This window comes from Lathamus discolor, chromosome 2 (genome assembly GCF_037157495.1).
Source record: "Lathamus discolor isolate bLatDis1 chromosome 2, bLatDis1.hap1, whole genome shotgun sequence".
NCBI classification, from domain to species: Eukaryota; Metazoa; Chordata; class Aves; order Psittaciformes; family Psittacidae; genus Lathamus; species Lathamus discolor.
In genome coordinates, this window is record NC_088885.1 from 27711147 (window position 1) to 27728892 (window position 17746).

The 17746-nt window shown below is 39.7% G+C and overlaps 1 protein-coding gene across 1 annotated transcript in view; it reads right to left on the reverse strand.

The window, feature by feature from the left end:
• The window catches only part of VWDE (von Willebrand factor D and EGF domains), a 33233-nt gene extending 23923 nt beyond the window's left edge, over positions 1 to 9310 (reverse strand). Inside the window, exons 1-6 of the mRNA XM_065666226.1 lie at positions 9265 to 9310; positions 6186 to 6417; positions 4083 to 4148; positions 3031 to 3290; positions 1952 to 2041; positions 520 to 664 (exon numbers count right to left, since the gene is read on the reverse strand). Coding sequence (XP_065522298.1) covers positions 520 to 664; positions 1952 to 2041; positions 3031 to 3290; positions 4083 to 4148; positions 6186 to 6417; positions 9265 to 9309 — 838 coding nt within the window. The 5' untranslated portion in view covers position 9310. The remainder of the gene's footprint in view (positions 1 to 519; positions 665 to 1951; positions 2042 to 3030; positions 3291 to 4082; positions 4149 to 6185; positions 6418 to 9264) is intronic.
• Between the last annotated feature and the right edge of the window lie 8436 nt (positions 9311 to 17746).

Genomic DNA, 17746 nt, shown 5'->3' on the forward strand with positions numbered 1-17746 from the left:
ATACATACACCCAAGAAAATGGTTTTGAATTTTACATTTTGCTAGACAAATGGAAATCATGATAGGCTTGCTAATGTGACATAAAAAAGGTTGTCTGCATAGGCAAGGCTCCTCCTGGGGTTCACAGGACTTGGGCTTGAGAAAGTACTACAGAAAATGGTAGTAACTGTAAAAAATGAGGACTTAATGACTGCAGCAAATACAACATTTGCATCACAACAGGTTAACAAAATGAACCAAATTATAAACTTTGCAAGCATCTGGGCATTCTGTCTACTCAAGTTAAAGAATATAGGTCCAACATTCATAGCTGCCAAAACCACCTGCTCACAAGTAATGGATTATGGACACTTTCTTCCATACTTGCAGCAGCAGTACATATAGCCTATGAATATTTTGTTTTAACATTTTCGGAAGTATTTACAATGTAACAGCTTCTCCAAAGAACAAAACTGGTGGGAATATTCAGAAAAACACATTAAATATACAACATGCAAGAAAAATCAGGATAATACTTACCTTCATCAATAGTATGTAATGTTAACGAGATTTTGCAGTCACCTTCAAGCTGGCTAAACTCAGGACAAGGAATAGGAATGCTACTTTCTATTGCCAGTCTGTATTCCTTCCCATTTTCTGATATATCATATGTTTCTGGATGTATCTAGCACAGAAGAAATTGTACTTAAAACACAAGCTTTGATAGTAAACTACAGCACTGCTTATTAACCAGCAAGGAATACAGTATAAAAACCTAAAGAGATGGAATGGCACGGTGAATGGTCTGCTCCTTTTTGTCAGGCTTATTTAGATGGTCTGAAGCACAGCGGTATACTGGGGAAAAGATGAGGACACATTATACAAAATACAAGAATATTGAAGAGGTGGGAATAAGGGGCATGGATAAGGAAAAGGCAAGAGTAAAGGCTAGCTAGGAAGGTAAGGAGTACCACAGAAATGTATTCTCTGTGTAACTTCTGAAAGCTAAAATACAACACAATAAGTTGTACTGTCCAGGGGGAAGGGAAGGGGAAGCTACCTCCAGGCAGCAGTGTCCCAAAAGAATTTGGAAGTACCATATTTCTTTTGGTGTTCCTCTCCGCAAACTTACAACACAGCTCACTATAGATGGATAATCAAAAATGCAGCTAGAGATTAGCAACAGAGGCCTACAACTGAGTGCTGTACACTGGGTGAAATCCTGAACACAGCCTCACAGGACAACAAAAGTAATGCATTCACACATTTCACTGTACACTACATATTCACACTTAACATGAGATAAATCTGGGCCATGATCCTGCAGAAACATAAGCTCAGGCTTAATTTTATGAAGGGCAAATCCTTAAGTCAACAGGTTTATTCCAAACTGTAATGACATGGAGTATATCTTTCTGTGATTTGGGTCCCATTCCCAGCCAGCAAGTAGGTCCCTATAGCTATATCCGCAGCAGGAATTAAAATGAGTTTGGAGCTTGGCCTCTGACTAAGTGGCATGGCACAGCTCATGTCCCAGTTTCTGTCTCCAAGCCCAGACCAGGTCAGTCTCACCCTTCCCTTACTCCCATGGCCAGCTGGAAGGGGCCCTGGCCTGGGCTATCCTGTGAACCACGTGCTGGGAGAGCCTGCTGGCATAATCCAAAATCATGCCAGAAAAAGCAGGAACAGTTAAACGTAATGGATAACAGTGTGCCACGGCTCAGATCTGACTTCTGCTGGAAATCAAGTCTTTCACTATGTGTGTGAGCTGCCAATTCAGCTTTCCTGGACCTTGATGAGGACAGAGACAACTCTGGCTCTTCTGCTTTTTAACAAATTTAGGTTCACTATAACCAACAACATATGCTATTAATTTACAATTAAAACATACTGAGTGCCTTCTACTCAGAGGACTGACTGCTGTACCAATACTCAGATTCCCACTAAGTAAAACATTTTCTTTCAAAATTACCTCAATGCCAGCAAAAAATTCCTTGCTCTCCACAGAAGAACTTTGAATATCTGGCTTCTCCACGAAAAAAGCAGAACTGCTACAGTACACCTGTAGGGCGAAACCAGCATAACAGAATACATTTTTGGTATGAAGTGGTCATGTGAAGACAAAACCCAGCCATTACGGGTCAGGTTGATAGATTCGTGAGGCCCAGTCCTCTGTTTCTACCAAAAGTTACCAATTGCCAACAGTGCTGCTTAAGGAAAACACAGAAATAGGTCAAGAGCTTTTCCTCGCATGTTTATGACTGTGCCTTTACTTTTGAATGTCACTGAACTAACACTGTCAGACAGCTATTCAAGTAGTCTCCAAAGGATTTTTGAGGATTGGCAATTGCTATTGTTGTCCATAGGCCATGCAAGCAGTCTGGCTTTGGCTTGAACATACATGCACGCCACCATGTGCTTTTCTGTGTTTTTATTAGGCCAAGAAAAATGAACCTGTATTTTGGTATATACAGGTAGACAGCTTATAGATTTTCCAATGCTTAAGCTTCTCAAGTCCAGGTCTTGATTCTGCTATCACACAAGGTAATGCAGGTACTCCCACAGCTTTTGGTGGCAGAGATAAAACCATTTAAATCCAATCCTAGAGACAAAACCATCAAGCAGCAGTGCATTATTGATTCAGAGTAAAGAAATCTATGTAATGAATCAACAACACAGCTTCTCACAACCTCTGGCTCTTACAGCCTCTCAGATGCAGTTGCATGCAAAGATCCTCTTAATCTATAAAGAAAATCACAGTACAGAATGAAGAAGATGCAACTCGAATAAACATTTATCTCCTAGAGGCACACTATGCTGTCCTGAGACAAACAGTCTCAAAACATTAATGGCAGTAACAATTACTGATATATGCCATGGTATTTCCACATTCATATGGGCATTGTTGGTGTAAGCAACAACTAGAGGCAGTATGCGCCTGTCAAGAAACATTATACAGCAAGGTGCTGGAACTCTGTCTCTAGCAACTGTTACCGTCTACTGAGACATATTCACAAGATACAAAGAGATAATAATTTCATTTTAACATACTCTGTCTCCCAGTCTGACGCTTATCCCATCTAGCTCTAGAAGTGAGAAGCCATGAAATGCTGTTTCATGTTTCAGTTCTTCTTTGATACCTTCAGGAGAGAGTCTTGACCAAGTTATAGTGAATCCAACTGAGCTGTTTGCAGAAGGAATGCCAAAGGTACACCTTAGATAAATGCTGCCTTTGATCAGCTCTGCTGCAACTTCAGGAATAGCTGGTAGTGGTGGTGACACAGCTGGAGATAATGAAGGAGCCATGTTACCTAGTAAAACAGAAGTGTGGTTTGTGCTTTTTATTCTTTGCAAAACCAGTATTGGATGAAATGACACTGACATATATTTTGTCATATTTACCAAATAATATTTAAATATGTATTTGCCAAATGATATTTACCTTTTTTCATATGGGGAAATATTGCATAGTTTCTTAGAGAATCAGAAAATGGGTTTATTCCTTGTATTAATTATTAAAAGCAGAAAAAACTATCAGTCTTTGATTACATTCTAGCCAACAGGGAGGTGCTGAAAAGCAGGGAAAAAAAAAAACAACCAAACCAAACCAACCAAGAACAACCATGCAAATAAAAAGCCCCGCCAAGAGAGTAAAATACAATTCATTATTTTACCTAACAGGAGTAGCCTGCAAAAGAATTTGTCTGACAGAAGACTATCTTCTCTACTTACGAAGAAAGGAGGGGAGGAAGAAGTAGGAAATGGGAAAACCAAAAAGGGCTACGTAAAAAGGAACAGATTAAGCAACAGTATGATCTGTGGATTCATCTTATACCTGACTCCCAAAGAATCAAGGTAATCTGTAATCAGCATTTTTAAAATTACTTTTTAACACTCTGGTATTTATTCTGCACATTATGCTGAGAAAGTATTTTTGTAAACCAAGGCCAGAAATTACCTCGAAACTGCTCATTTTGCAACAGACTGAGCAATACTGTTGAGAACACGAACATGCTTTTATTCAAGACAAAATATGACAAAGTGTTGACATTATTGTGTCACAGATGCATAGAAAATCTTGAAAATCAAAACAAAATACTCACTGCTACAGGCGCCTTGAACTCCCCTTCCCTCAGGATCACAGGTCTGTGGCTTTGCACCTGAAACAACTATAAATTGCTCTTAAATTGTATATTCACATGCATACAGGGTATGCACACCAATCCTCTTAAATTACTGCTGTGTTAAAAACACACCAAATATCACAAGGCACTAATTGAAGTTTAAACTAGCAGAACAGAAGCAATCTTGTAATTGGATCCATAGTCAGTTATCACAGCAGTCACTACAAAGCCTTTTTTTTGTCACCACAAGTAGATTAGCTACACCTTGGAGGAAGGGTACAGAATATTCCACCACCTCCACATCTTTTACTGCAGATGTACCCAGCCAATATTTATAGATGTTATTAGTGAATAAAAAGGAATTAAATTATTCTGTTGAATATGTATTTTGTCTCCCCAAATCAACAATCTGAATGCTCATTCATTTACTGTAGCTCCTGACAGCCAAATACAGTATAAACCTTCCTTGAAAAAAATTATCTTTCTCACATGGGCCTAAAAAAAAAGTGCTCGTGCATTGCTATTGTTTGGTACTTTGAATGTTATAAAACAAACAAAGAAGTCAAGTGGAACTTTTATTCAACATTAAAATACCAATGCATTTGTACCAGGAGTAGAAAGAGGTTAGCCACACCACTCAAATTAAGTCCGAAGGGCATCAGGAACACTGAAAACCCCATTTACCAGAAAGAATGAAGAGCAGATTTTGATGTTCCACTCAAGTGTTACAATGCTTGAATTCCTTAGCGTATAGAGACTGAAAATTTGCATCAGGTGTTTACAGCTACCGAGTAGTAAAGAGAAAACACAGTACACATGGTAACCTATATGTAAAAAGCAGAACAAGAGTACAATGCACTTCTTATGAAAACATCATTCTAAAAGAGGGCTTTTAAACTCAAAATGTGTTTCAGATTTACAGTATTCAGCAGAGCCAAACCAGTTATGTTTCTTACCTCCTTTGTTTTGAAGCAGTAAAAATTTGCTAGCTCACTGCCTATGTTTTTTATATCCTTTCTCTTCATGAGCTATCACCCAAAGTAAATGCAAAGTCCTACAGCACAGAATTTCTTCACTGCTTCAGTCACTTGCATTCTGAAATGTCCCATTTCTGGCATTTTTTTTTTTTTTACTGTTAATAAAACCTTGCAGAATGCCTTAGCAACAGGATCTAAAGGTATACTGATGGACCGATAAAGCACCAGAAAACCCACTGAGAGTTTTGTTATTAAGCTTTTGAAAGCAGTTGGTAATACAGAATATGACTTAGAGCAATACTGTATATGATGCATAGAAATATTGCTAGTATTTTCACAAGGGTATGTTATACAAGCTGATAAGAATTTCCTAATCCACTTATTTGTCACTGCTTCACATTATTTATAACTGTGAGGATTTAACCATGCCATCCTTTAGTTATCTAAAACATGTGGCATGGATAATGAAATACGGAAGTTTTGAGCTGTGAACACCAACACACTTTTGCAGCACAAGGGTCCAAGACAAAGCAAGAAACTGCAAAGGGACTCAAGTTCTTTCTCATAGTACTAATAAAGTGTGTATCAGTAGAGCATTTCTGTGTTGAATTTTCTTCTAGCAACAATCTATATGCTCTCCAGAAAGATAAAAGAGCTACAGTAAAAAAAAATTACTTCTAATGGTGCTAAACAATAATTGATATAAATAGAGTTTGGCCAAGTTACTAAACAAAATTTACTCTGACAAGCAACTGTACACCTATTCAGTAACAGGTATTTGCAAAGTAGGAGTGCCATTGCAGGTACTCTGAATTTCAACTTCTAGATGCATCTTATATCCCCACCTCATATGGAAAATTTCAAGGGTTAAGTCTGTGGGCTTTGAACAATACTGGAATACTAAATGTAAGTTAGAAAGGGATGGTGTAAACCCACCTAACCATACCAAATCGTTTTTCTTTTGTATCAGTATCAAAAATTAGGATTGCAAGAAATTTTAACATATCTAAGTATTTCCAGATGTTTCTGTTCAGCCAAATACCAGAGAAACACGCCTACACATAAACACACACACTTTGCTGAGTTAGAGCATGCATTTTCTCACCTTCTGCACAATACCCCATGCATCCTTGGGTGGGCTGCAATAAGTAAACAAAGAAATCTCCGCAGTTCCTCACACTGACAGGGATTCGGAAAAGACAGCAGTCTTTTGAAGTGCTGAAGAAAAACTGCCATGTAGCACAAGCTGTTAAGTGTTTGATCTCACCAGGTCGAGGCATGGATTCTGACTCCCTCAGAGACAACCACACAGGGGCTTGAGTGCCGCAGTGATTCATCTTCAGCACCAGAGAAAAACATCAGAAAATGGTTAATGCTTTATCAAACTGTAACTGTGCTTTAATGAGAGGTGCATATATATCCATTTAATTTCCTGCATGAGCTTTTAGCAAAGTTTAGACAGTATAACTGAGGGCTTGATTACTTTCCTTCTCAAGGTTAAATACAAATACACACAAAAGAGACTTAAGTCCTTCTCTGAGTCCAATGAATTTGCGTTTTTAAAGACAGGCTATAATTCACTATCTGAAGAACTTAACCAGGAGCCACACCTAAGTATCTTGCCCCAAAAACCTAACAGTTGTTTTATGGCTTAGTGAGTTACTCCACAACCACTAACCTACAGAAACTGTGTGAATGCCACCAGAGCACAGCAAATATAGGATATATCAACTAAAGGTGCTGAAGCTGACATATTTCATTTGCCCTTTGCCATGGACAGAAGGCTCTGCTGGATTTCTAAGAGATGTGGCCAGCTGATGCAAGGTTACTGACTTTCAGCCCTCACCAAAAAATGCAAGACACCTGATAAGCCCTGTCTGTCTTTCAATTCCCCACCTTTAGAAATAGATATGCTTGTAGCACCCCCCTGTAACAACCACAGTGGCTTTGTAGCAATCCTAAATCCTTTGGTGTTTACAAAGCAACAGGCTCCACAGGGTCTGTGGTTCAGATGCTGATTGAACAGGTGATTTAAAAGGACTGCTGTTCCCCCTCACACGAATAAAAGCCTTGTTCTGTGTTTTTCCTCATGGAATGAAAAGTGTACTGTGGAATAGTCTCCTTCACTCCTCTTCACTACAGGTGGCTATGTGAGGTCTTCAGGTCAAGTAAGCTGCCATGCTGGTCACAACTTAACAGTAGTACCACTTGGGGTAGCTGTAGTGTAAATCTGATTTAGCAGATACAAGAGTTTACCAGTGAAATCGAGAAAAATGAATCCTGAGAAAAGGAGACAAAGGAGGAATTTGGTTCATGGATTATCAGAATGAGTTAAAGATCACCTCCTGTCTTTCAGGTGCTGCAGAAACCAAACTCAAGAGAAACACCTAGAAGGACACAGTGTCTTAAAGCCAGCATCTGGCAAATATTTACATAAAAACTGTAAATCTGAAATTGTGAGATTTGGAGAACCTTCATACATTACCTCAAGTATTCCTTTCTTTAACCTGATAGTAAAACAAAGTCTCGGATCATCTTGTGTTTAGATCTCATGGTCTAAAGAGTAACTGCAGACTCATTAAGCAATTACTCATCTTGAATACTTTTCTTTCTTAATCTAGAATATCTGAGCCCACCATCAATCCAGCAGATAGAATTAATGAGAAATAGACAGAAATAGGATGGATTGTTTAACAGAGTCTAAGTCTCTGACAAGGGTTAAATATAGCTACAATAAAAGTTCTCCTAAAGGGAAAGAAAGGAGGAAACTTCCGAAACAAGACATCCATTTTAGTTTGGTTTTAATGTTTTGACTTTGAGATTTCAAAATAGATGTCTTGTTTCTGTCAACAGATGCAAAGAAGCAGATGTCAATGCATAAATTTCATTTGCTAAGTAAGTTTTGAATTCATCTCTTTCCAATTGTAATTACATGGGCATCTCTATGTTAGCATGGTAGCCTATTTTTAGTAAATATTTACTAAGGACTGACCGAAAACTTTGGTCAGATTTCTATAACTTTTCTGGATGATCTGAGCAGGTATTTTGCTAGTCTAACCTCTGTTCTGCAAAACACACTGGTTCTTCCCCTGGTTTATTCATGCTCATTCTTTGCATAAAGGAATCCTTTTTTGAGAAAATACAATGATTTAATTAATCTGTTTGTATTAAATCTAAGTGAAAGAAATTCCTTCAGGAATCATACTTTTTGCTGTGTTTTTGCAGTATAAAAGCCTGGATAACAGTAGCCTTTGTAACACATCCCTCTGAGTCCTTTGGTCAGCTACACATCAAAGGTACTTCATGGCTTTATACTAATGTAAAGATTTAATAAAATACATAATTTAAAAAAAGAGGGGCTGCTAGAAACTCAATTTAATTTTATTAATATGTTTTAACTGGTTAGTATTCCTTTTAAAGCCTTTTATTGTTGAGCTTTTCTTTTCTTTTTTTTTTTTTTTAAAGAAATTGTGACCAGACAATTTCAATTAATGGGAAAAATCATGGGTAAAATATTCTAATGATATTTTAATTTTTTTTTTTTAAGAAGGAAATGTTTTAAAATAAGAAACTACAAAGATGTATCTTCTTATAACCATATAGAGATGTTGGCATGCTCCAAAATAAAGCACTACAAGACTACAAGTCTAAAGTATTAAATATTCCAAGTAATTTTGAATCTTAGGGGACTTGCAGAAGACAAGGCAACTAATCTTCAGTTAGCTCTGATAGTCCAAGTCATTTTGGAAATAATCTCTTCTAATATGATCACTTTAAAAGCTCCACAATTACTGGATTCATGTGGCTGCAGGTGTTTACACAGCTTTCGCATGGCCTTCCTAACAGACTGACCATCACACAGTTACAGCTTTAGAATGTGGTATCTCTGCTACGCTACCACTGAGAACATCTTTAGCAAGGACTACAAATGACAGGTTTTGAGTGCCTGAAAGGGATGTAATTTATCATCGTCTGCTGTTGCCCTTTCAATATAAAATTTTCAGTGCTAAGACTTAATTGTCCAGTTAATACATTTTATTATACGCAAGTATTTAGAGAGAACAGGTACTCTGTATTCCTCTACAGAAGTCTCCACAACCATCTTCTTTTTTTGTATGTATCCTACTGGAAAATTCTCACAAATAAATATATATTTTTCATAATCAAATGAGTTGTAACAATACCTCCACGCACTTGGTCGGCATCTCAGCAGGCTTATCAAATATCATAAAGCGGTACCATCCTGGTGTTAGGGAATGGTCACATATTAAATCCTGAATAGCTGATTGCTGGAGGTGGGATGAATCAAAATCAGTGCTTCGGTAAGGGCTCTGCAGAATCTGATGCCCACCAGGAGAGCATTCAAGAACTGTGGAACAAGAGTAATTGGAGTATCAAGGTGGAATGGCTAACAAGTGTGTTAGAAAAGATAAGTATTTGTAATGGGAAAATGAGGACATATTGCAATATGATGTGAAGCTACTTTTACCGAAAAACACATTGAAGCCTTAGTAACAACAACAAATAGGTATGTTGGCACTTAAAAAAATTAACAGAATTCATCATGTGATAACTTTCCCTTTTTTAACTTGACAATAAATGCAAACTAATAATCACATTAGCCATTTACCCTAGATGTAAAAACAGTGGAAGGGAATATGTTTACACTTTCCGGATTTTGACTTTCTAGTTCCACTGATGTTATGAAATCTAACAACCTGAATAAAAATGGGGTGTCAGATATATGAGAGAATCAGAATCTTACCTCAAGAGGAGTAAGGATTATCAAAAGATCTTTTGGAAACAGGCTACTATTTTACAGGGTTTCTATGCATGAAATGAAGAATTCCTTCAGACGGATGACAGGTAGTTCATACAGTTTGCATGTGTACATGCGCATCACAGCAGAAGTGTGTATTGAAATGGGCAGTTACTTAGGTACATATTTTAAGTCAATTTGCATAACTGGCATGCTAAATGTTAATGATGCAAATACAACTGACGAACATATTTTTGGACATCTAAGAGACCTTGTGGGCTCAAAAAAAAAATCTTAAAAGTTACTGATAGATACAATGAAGGATGAGAGTCTGAACAGCTTTTTACAACAGTTTGTTTTAAATGCAAACTCATTCAAAAATAAAGCAGAATGCCAGAATTTCTGAGTCTGATCTGGCAGCTGAGTTGATTCCTGTCAAAGCCAGTGACAATAAAGGTTCTGGCTAATGGCATATTTGCATGCAACATACTGAATAGCCATTCTTGCTGAGGAATGTGTTTGGAAAATTAAAGTAGGGGAAAATACAGTAAGAGAATGTTTATAAGTAAATGATGTTTAAAAACACACCTATCTATTAACCTTGGTTTTAAAAATGGATACCAACTGATGCTGAGTGTGAGAGGAATTTCAGGTTATGTTGAATGACACAGTTAATCTTAATTCTTGCCTCTACTGTGCTAGTAATGATTTTTTTAAAAATGCAGCTATAAGAAAAGCTCTATAATTTTACATTTTTAATACTAACACTCAGATCTTCAATTTTCACTCCCAAGTTTTTCTGTTTTTTTCTGTATTTGTCCCATATTTTGCATGGTGTAATTGTATTACTGATTACAAACATATTTTGGTTCTAATCATGCAATAATGCTCTGTCTTCCACATTTTTCATGTAATTGTCCATGACTATATCACTTTATAACCAGAATTATACAACAGTTTCAAAATCAGGTAATTCCCTTCCTTTAAATGGAGAAGATGCTCCAGCAAAAGAATGAACTTAATCTCTTTCAAGCACAGTATGAGAATCCTATAGTCTTTCAAAAAGTGAAGAGTTAATCTGATATGGCTTTAGGCTACCCAGGCAGGTAACAATAGCTCTATCTTCTATCCTCTAAGGGCCCAGGGAAGTCAATGTGATTGACTGTGCCACCACTGTGCTTCTAAGATGCTGGCAGTAGCCTGTAGGCTATTTGTGTCCACACAATTTGACCTTATCAAGAGTTTATCCTTCATCGGAATTTGAAGAAAAGCCCTTGAAGAATCACAGGTCAGTCATGTGTGTTATTGTAATGTTTTCCAAGCAAGCTACAGCACAAGCAGTTTACGAACCATGGTTAAAGTTTCTTCCTGTCTTCTGTGTTTTATTGGAATTCTCCCTTTCATGCAGCACTCTCATTAGTTTTCTTTCCTGTAACTGAATCACTCCTGATACAATTAATATCTGTTACCCTTTCCATTAATAAATCAAGCTAAACATGAGACAAGTCTTTATTTTCTTTTCCTCCACAGTTTAATTAGATCATTGTTTGATAGATCTTTAAAACAGCTGACTGTACTCACTTGTAATAGGGTCATAAATCCTACTAAAGATCAAATTATATGTTTCTTATTATTATGCACATCACTTTAAAATGTCACCCAGCTCTTTGTGTATTCTTTCTTCCTTTTTTGCTGTATGCTAATATTTCCATAGTTAATGCTTGGAAATCTCATGTTGCTTAACATTGGTTGATTTTTTTTCTTTCTTTTCTTTTTCTTTCCCATTCTGCAAAACAACTGAAAACAACTGTCATCATCAATAATAAAAATTATATTATTTTATTACACATCTGAGTGTTACTGATGTGCTGTCTAGCAACAGCAGAAATAAAACTATCATAAGTATCATTAAGGACATATAGACAAGAAATCAGTGCTTTGTTCTGTGTGGAAAAAGTTGCCCCTGCAGATCCCTACTCAAATCAAAGGCATTTAAGAGGAATGTTGGCTAAATTTTCCACTGACATCATGATTTCCTTATTCAGGATGTATAAAAAAGTAATTTTTGACATAAGCATTCTTTCAAACTTCATTCTCAGAATTACAAATACCAACTTTGCTGCAGTGCTCCAGCAAAGCTTCACCTGTGTCTAACAACCAGCAATGTTCAGCCCGATGAGTCAAGGCTGACAAAATAAAAAGGAACTGAAAACACAGTTTGATGACTTGAAAGCACTAAGGAAGCTTACCCACAGGGCAAGCTTACCTACCAGCTCTGCATAGTGTGGAAGGAACATTAAAGTATAGCAAGATGTATGTGCTACTGTTGACTCAACTTCACCCATAATCACAAAATGTTCTAACATTTTCTGACACAAAATGGAAAAGTCATGTTAGTTGTAACTGACTTTACCATTTAAGCATGATTATTCTTGATGGAAATCTTTCCATATATACGGGAATATTCTTTTTAATGATTTCTTTTCAGACCTTTAAATGTATTAGTGATTTAATAGTTTTAATTTTAAATATTTCCTTTAGAATAATGGAGTTCTAATCATAAAATATACAAATGAGTACTTAAGAATTAAGGCCATGACATTCAGACTCCATTGTAGATTGTGCACCACTGGTTTAACTTATCCTAGAGACAACACGTGCAATAGGGTCTGAGGAGACTTATTTCTAGAAAGTCAAACTCTCCGATTTTGTTTGGAGGTCCAGATGCTGCATACTGTCTGCTGAACAAGCAATCTGTCTTGGGAAAATCGCAGCTGTTTCCCTAGAATTTGAGTTTACTTATCACATTCTGCGCTTTCCACAAACACCCTGTGTACTGCATATGGCTCTCTACTGTTCTTTAACTGAGGCCTCTGCATGCCAAGAAGAATTTCATTCCATATTTGCTTTTTCCTGACTGTCTTCAGGATTAACACAGTGAGCTTTGCCTGGATCCATCCCAGACCTACTTGGTTGTGCCAGATACTGAGAAACGTGACCCTAAGCTGGAAAAGAATTCAACTTTTGCAACATCTTAAACACAAGGATAGCATTGTGCTGGTGGATGAGCCTTTTGGGAGAGATAACACTGAAAACTCTTCCAACACATTGGGGTTTGTACCATTATTGCCACAAGCTGAGTCAGGTAATAGGTACCCTGAACATCACCCATTAACCAAAAGAGGTTCTTGAAATCAACACAGGAGCTCACTTTCCACAAAGAGATAATTAAGTGGCTCCTGATGTTTGCCTCTGAGGCACTCGGGTGGAAAATTAGTTCCGCAAAGGAAGGACTTTTCAATTCCCTGGTCACGTGTCTATTCCAATCCATATGTAGAGAGGGGCTGATGATTTTCCACCTGTCCATAATGTTTCCAGCATTATGGAGCAGTCAGGGACTAAGGACTGCTGAGTGCCAGCCAGAGCAGAGACAGGAAAAGGAGCCACTCACCGAGTGCAGGCATGGCACAGGCAGAGTGGCAGGACTGGCAACTGAGTTCCTCAGGCACAAATAGCATATTGGTTTCTATCTCCTGCTGCCCAAAGGTGAGGATCTGGCAAATGGCTACAGACAAACAAATAGTGCCACTAGTAAGTGCCCACTCAGACCCTGAACATGCTTTCTCCTGCATCTATTGATTGCAAAGGATGCATGGTATCAATATCCCAAGACAGAAATCAGAACAAGGATTGCATTTAACAAAAAGGCTTAGATGTATTTGTGGATTTAAATGCTTCCAAAATACTAGAATAGAGAGTTCACTTTTTGGAAGAAGTTATCCTGCAGTAACTACTCCGGGTAACACTTTTAAAGCAAAATGTAAAAATGACTGCAACTAGCTACCCAAAAGATAGCGTTTGCTTGGACAAGACATATACAAGAGCATATACAACAAATGTTGTAGCAATGACAGCACTGAAATGCAATGAAACAGGTATATGAATACTCCTGCACACAGAACAAAGAAAGTAGAATCAAAATAACCTTACTTGAACGGGTGTTAAAACACTTCTGAACCACCCACGCCCACAGCCTAAGGGGTGTTTTGTAAAGGTAGTAAATAGCTGTGCAGCTTTTGAAAAAACGCAAAATCTATGCTCGTAGCTGTCAGTGTAATACACTACAGTACCTACCCTTTGGGAGGGTTTTCTCTCAGAAACCTGAAACAATACAGGCAGGGATTTTGCACAGGTCGTGCAAAGCACGTCGCTGAGCTCCGGCTGTGTGCGCTCCAGCACACGGGGAACGGACAGCAAGCACGGGAGAGTGGGAGCATTCACAGTCCTGCCCGTTTTTCTCTGACAGGTTTCCCCGCAGGTGCACTGTGACAGTGACAGTTCCTACTCTGGCAGTTCGTAAAGTTAAGCAAGCCCCCGCCAGTGACACTCCTTACACGTTACTACAGGGCCGGGACACAAGCGATGTGCGGGAGCGGGGTAGGGCCTGACCCGCCCGCTGCCCGGGGCTGCCTCAGGACCGGCGGGGCGACGGGCAGGCGCTGTCCTTCTCGAGCCCGCCGCCCACCCCTCCCGAGCCCTCCCGCGCCCGCTGCCGCCGCTGCCCCCTCGATGCCTGGTGCCGCTTACCTCTGCGGCGGGGCCGCGCCGCCGCCAGGCACCCCAGCACGGCCGCGCACAGCCACAGCCGGCGGGCTGCGGCGGACACCCCCGGCATGGCCCGGCCGTGCCGGGCGGACCCACGGCCGTCCCGCTGTCTGTGCCGCGGCGCCTCCGCGCTCCTCTGCAGGCTCCGTGCTCCCACCCCGCGCCACAGTGCAGCCCCTCCCGCGGGGGTCGCGGCGGGCCCGGCCCTACGCCCGCCTCCCCGCCGGCCCGGCCCCGCCGGGGGTCGTGATGGGGTGTCTACGGCCGCGCACGGCGTGGGGAGCCTGTGTCCTGTGTGCCGGGGCAGCCACTGTCCGCACGCACACTGGAGAAGGTTTTCAGCAATAAAAGAGACGAAACACTCGGTGGTTCTTGTCGGAGGGGTTATAAAGGTGCTTTTCTGTATTCCTGATGACAGACCCGGAGCTGGTCGGCATCACGAAGCAGCAATCTCTTTCTGCCCTCCGACCCCTAGCTGTGTTTATTTTCTAATGTGCAGTAAAATGCTGGAAAAGAGCCTGTTTAAAATTTTTGGTGAGGCACAGGTTGCATAGGGAGGCTGTGGGTGCCCCATCCCTGGCAGCGTTCAAGGCCAGGTTGGATGGGGTTTGGAGCAACCTAGTCCAGTGGAAGGTGTTGCTGCCCACAGCAGGGGGTTGGAACTGGATGAGCTTTAAGGCCCCTTCCCACCCAAACCACTCTATGATTCTATACACCTTTGGTCATTTACATACATCACCAAGAGTGTTTTATACTTTCGCTTTGGTAACAATAACAGTTTGCTGTGTTTTGACACTGTTAATGCAGAATGAGTTTAGCAAACGGTGACCAGTTTCAAGCACAGAAGTTTCAAGGCTTGCTGGGAGATACGCCTCTTTTGAAATGTCTAGGAGTGGACAAAGAAACCAGTCTCAGCATTTAAGACTTGGTAATGCTAGCATTTTTCTTTGTAGACCTGAGACTGTGCAGGCACTGACCTACTTTGCACACACCAAGGTGAAAAGCAGTCCACAGAAATGTTTCAGAGTCTCTGTAGGGTATGTGGACCTAAATCCAGCAAATGTTGATGACACTAAAGCACAGCTTACTGCCATCCACTGAACACCTGCGAGGGTAAAACATTCCGTGAGGACTGCTTCCAGGAGGTACTGCCCTGTGTGGCTCGCTTTCCCTGCAGAAGGAGGTACCAGGACATGGAGTGGAGGCAGAGGCACAGCAGTGCCATGGGAGCAACTTGTGTCCTCTTTTGCTCACATCCCCTGAGCCTCTACATTGCAAGAAGCAGTTCAGCTCCATGATGGCAGTGAGTCTCTGAAAGTCACTGGCACAGCCTGAGAGTTGAATTCAGAGTCTTGAATTTCTGTTAGTTCCACAAGGCAGGACTTTTCTCCTAAGAATTCAGGGAAATTTTAAGGATGAGTTTTCTTAGTTGTTTATTCAACTATCAGGATAATTTGTTACCAGATATGACCAATTTTTATCCGGAAAAGATGCATGCATCTGAAATTAATTTAGAGCTTGTTTTATTTTTTCCCAAACTGCATGTTTATAAAGAGGACAAAAGGACAGAAAGAAGCATTTTACAAAACAAATTACAAAATAAGGACCTAGAGAGAGAGGTGAGAAGCTGTGACAAAATTTAAACACTGAGCTAGTTCTTTGACCCCTGCTAGTCATGATGGAGTGGTATTTACAGGAGGATTAACACCTTTCAGCATGGATCATGCAGGAACCCCAAAGAGGTGGCAATAACGGCTGCTGGAGCAAAGATACCTTTCATCTTTTCTGCACTGCTTTTGCTCTACCAGCTCCCTCTGCTACTATCAGCCTTGTAGCCTCTTACAGCGACAGCCGAGCAGGAACATATTGTGGTTAAAAGAGCTGACAGCTTGCCAAAAGCAGTACTCGGTGCTCACAGCCAGCGAATTGTGTCAGTGACAGTGAATTTGTGAAAAATGAAAGTAATTCTAGGGCAGCCTCATGCTTATAATAGGAACATAGGCCAATCCAGAAGGTTGTGATTTCAGAAAGTTTTAGACAGTTTTACATAGAATCATAGAATCAACTAGGTTGGAGAAGACCTTTAAAATCAAAATAGTTTTGATTAAGTAAATCGTAGATTATGATGATTGGTTTTCACTACTGAAAACACCTCCACAGTGGAATATGAAGTCAAACTACAATTGTGTATGTGCATATTATTAAGTAGCAGGATATTTGGGAGGAAAACCCATGAAGGAAGAGTTTAAGATTCGATAAATGATTCTGTAGTCCAAGTCATTACTGTTGTAAACAGTTTAAATTTTGACTAAAAACACGACACAGGGAGCAACGGTATCAATGCTAGGGAGCATTTAGACATTGACGCACAGTGCAGCATTTCCCAGAGCGGATTTTATGAATAATGGTGAATAAAGACAGCTCTAAGGTTGGTTTTAAACTTTTTTCTGAGGCTAATTTCCGTTTTAGTTCAGTAAAGCTTTCACATACATGTTCAATTTAAGATGCATTCTTACGTTTTGTCTATGAATGAACTGAATTATTTTTTAAATGAACTGAAGTGCAGAGTTGAAGTGCTTTTGCTGACTCAGGACTGACTTATTAGGGAGGGAATACCATAGTGATAAATTGGAGAAAACAGATGTGTTGGATGACAAGAAGCAGGGACTTGGGCAATGCTGAAAACACTGCAGAAGTTTAACAATTCAGATAAAAAAAGAAGGTGGCTGTGCTGATGCTAAGTCCTTGCTTGGTGCTGCAGCTAGATTGTTGTGGTTTAATGGTTATCTACATAAGTTCATGACTGTGGAGCTCAGGCGTGTGTGCATGCATAACAGGAATCCTAGAAAAAATGTGACAGAGAAAAAAGGGAATCTTCTCATAAATGCAGCCAACATAGCAACTTCTTGCTTCATCTGTTACTTCTATCGCCAGCATGCTAGTGTGATCTCTGTAACAGTGCAGCATACATAATGAACTTAATATATATTAATACTTGACTTATACAATATTTAACAAGGTGATGTTATCTCAAATTGCATTTGGGGGAACAGTCCAGAGTGGGCAGCAGGCAAGTGGATAGAAGGCTCTTTACAGATAAAGGACAAATAGCCTGAAGTATTTTTGGTAGTTAAGTCAGGAACAGCAACCAGCAGTTTGCCAAAATATGTACACTCCAAATATGTATGCATAGCTGCTCAGGTGTGAACTGGGAATGAGAAATCACCTGGGACTTTTAAAAGTATTTGGCTACAGACAAAGCCTCAAATGTTTTTTTGTAGTTGTATCCAAGCCTTAAACTC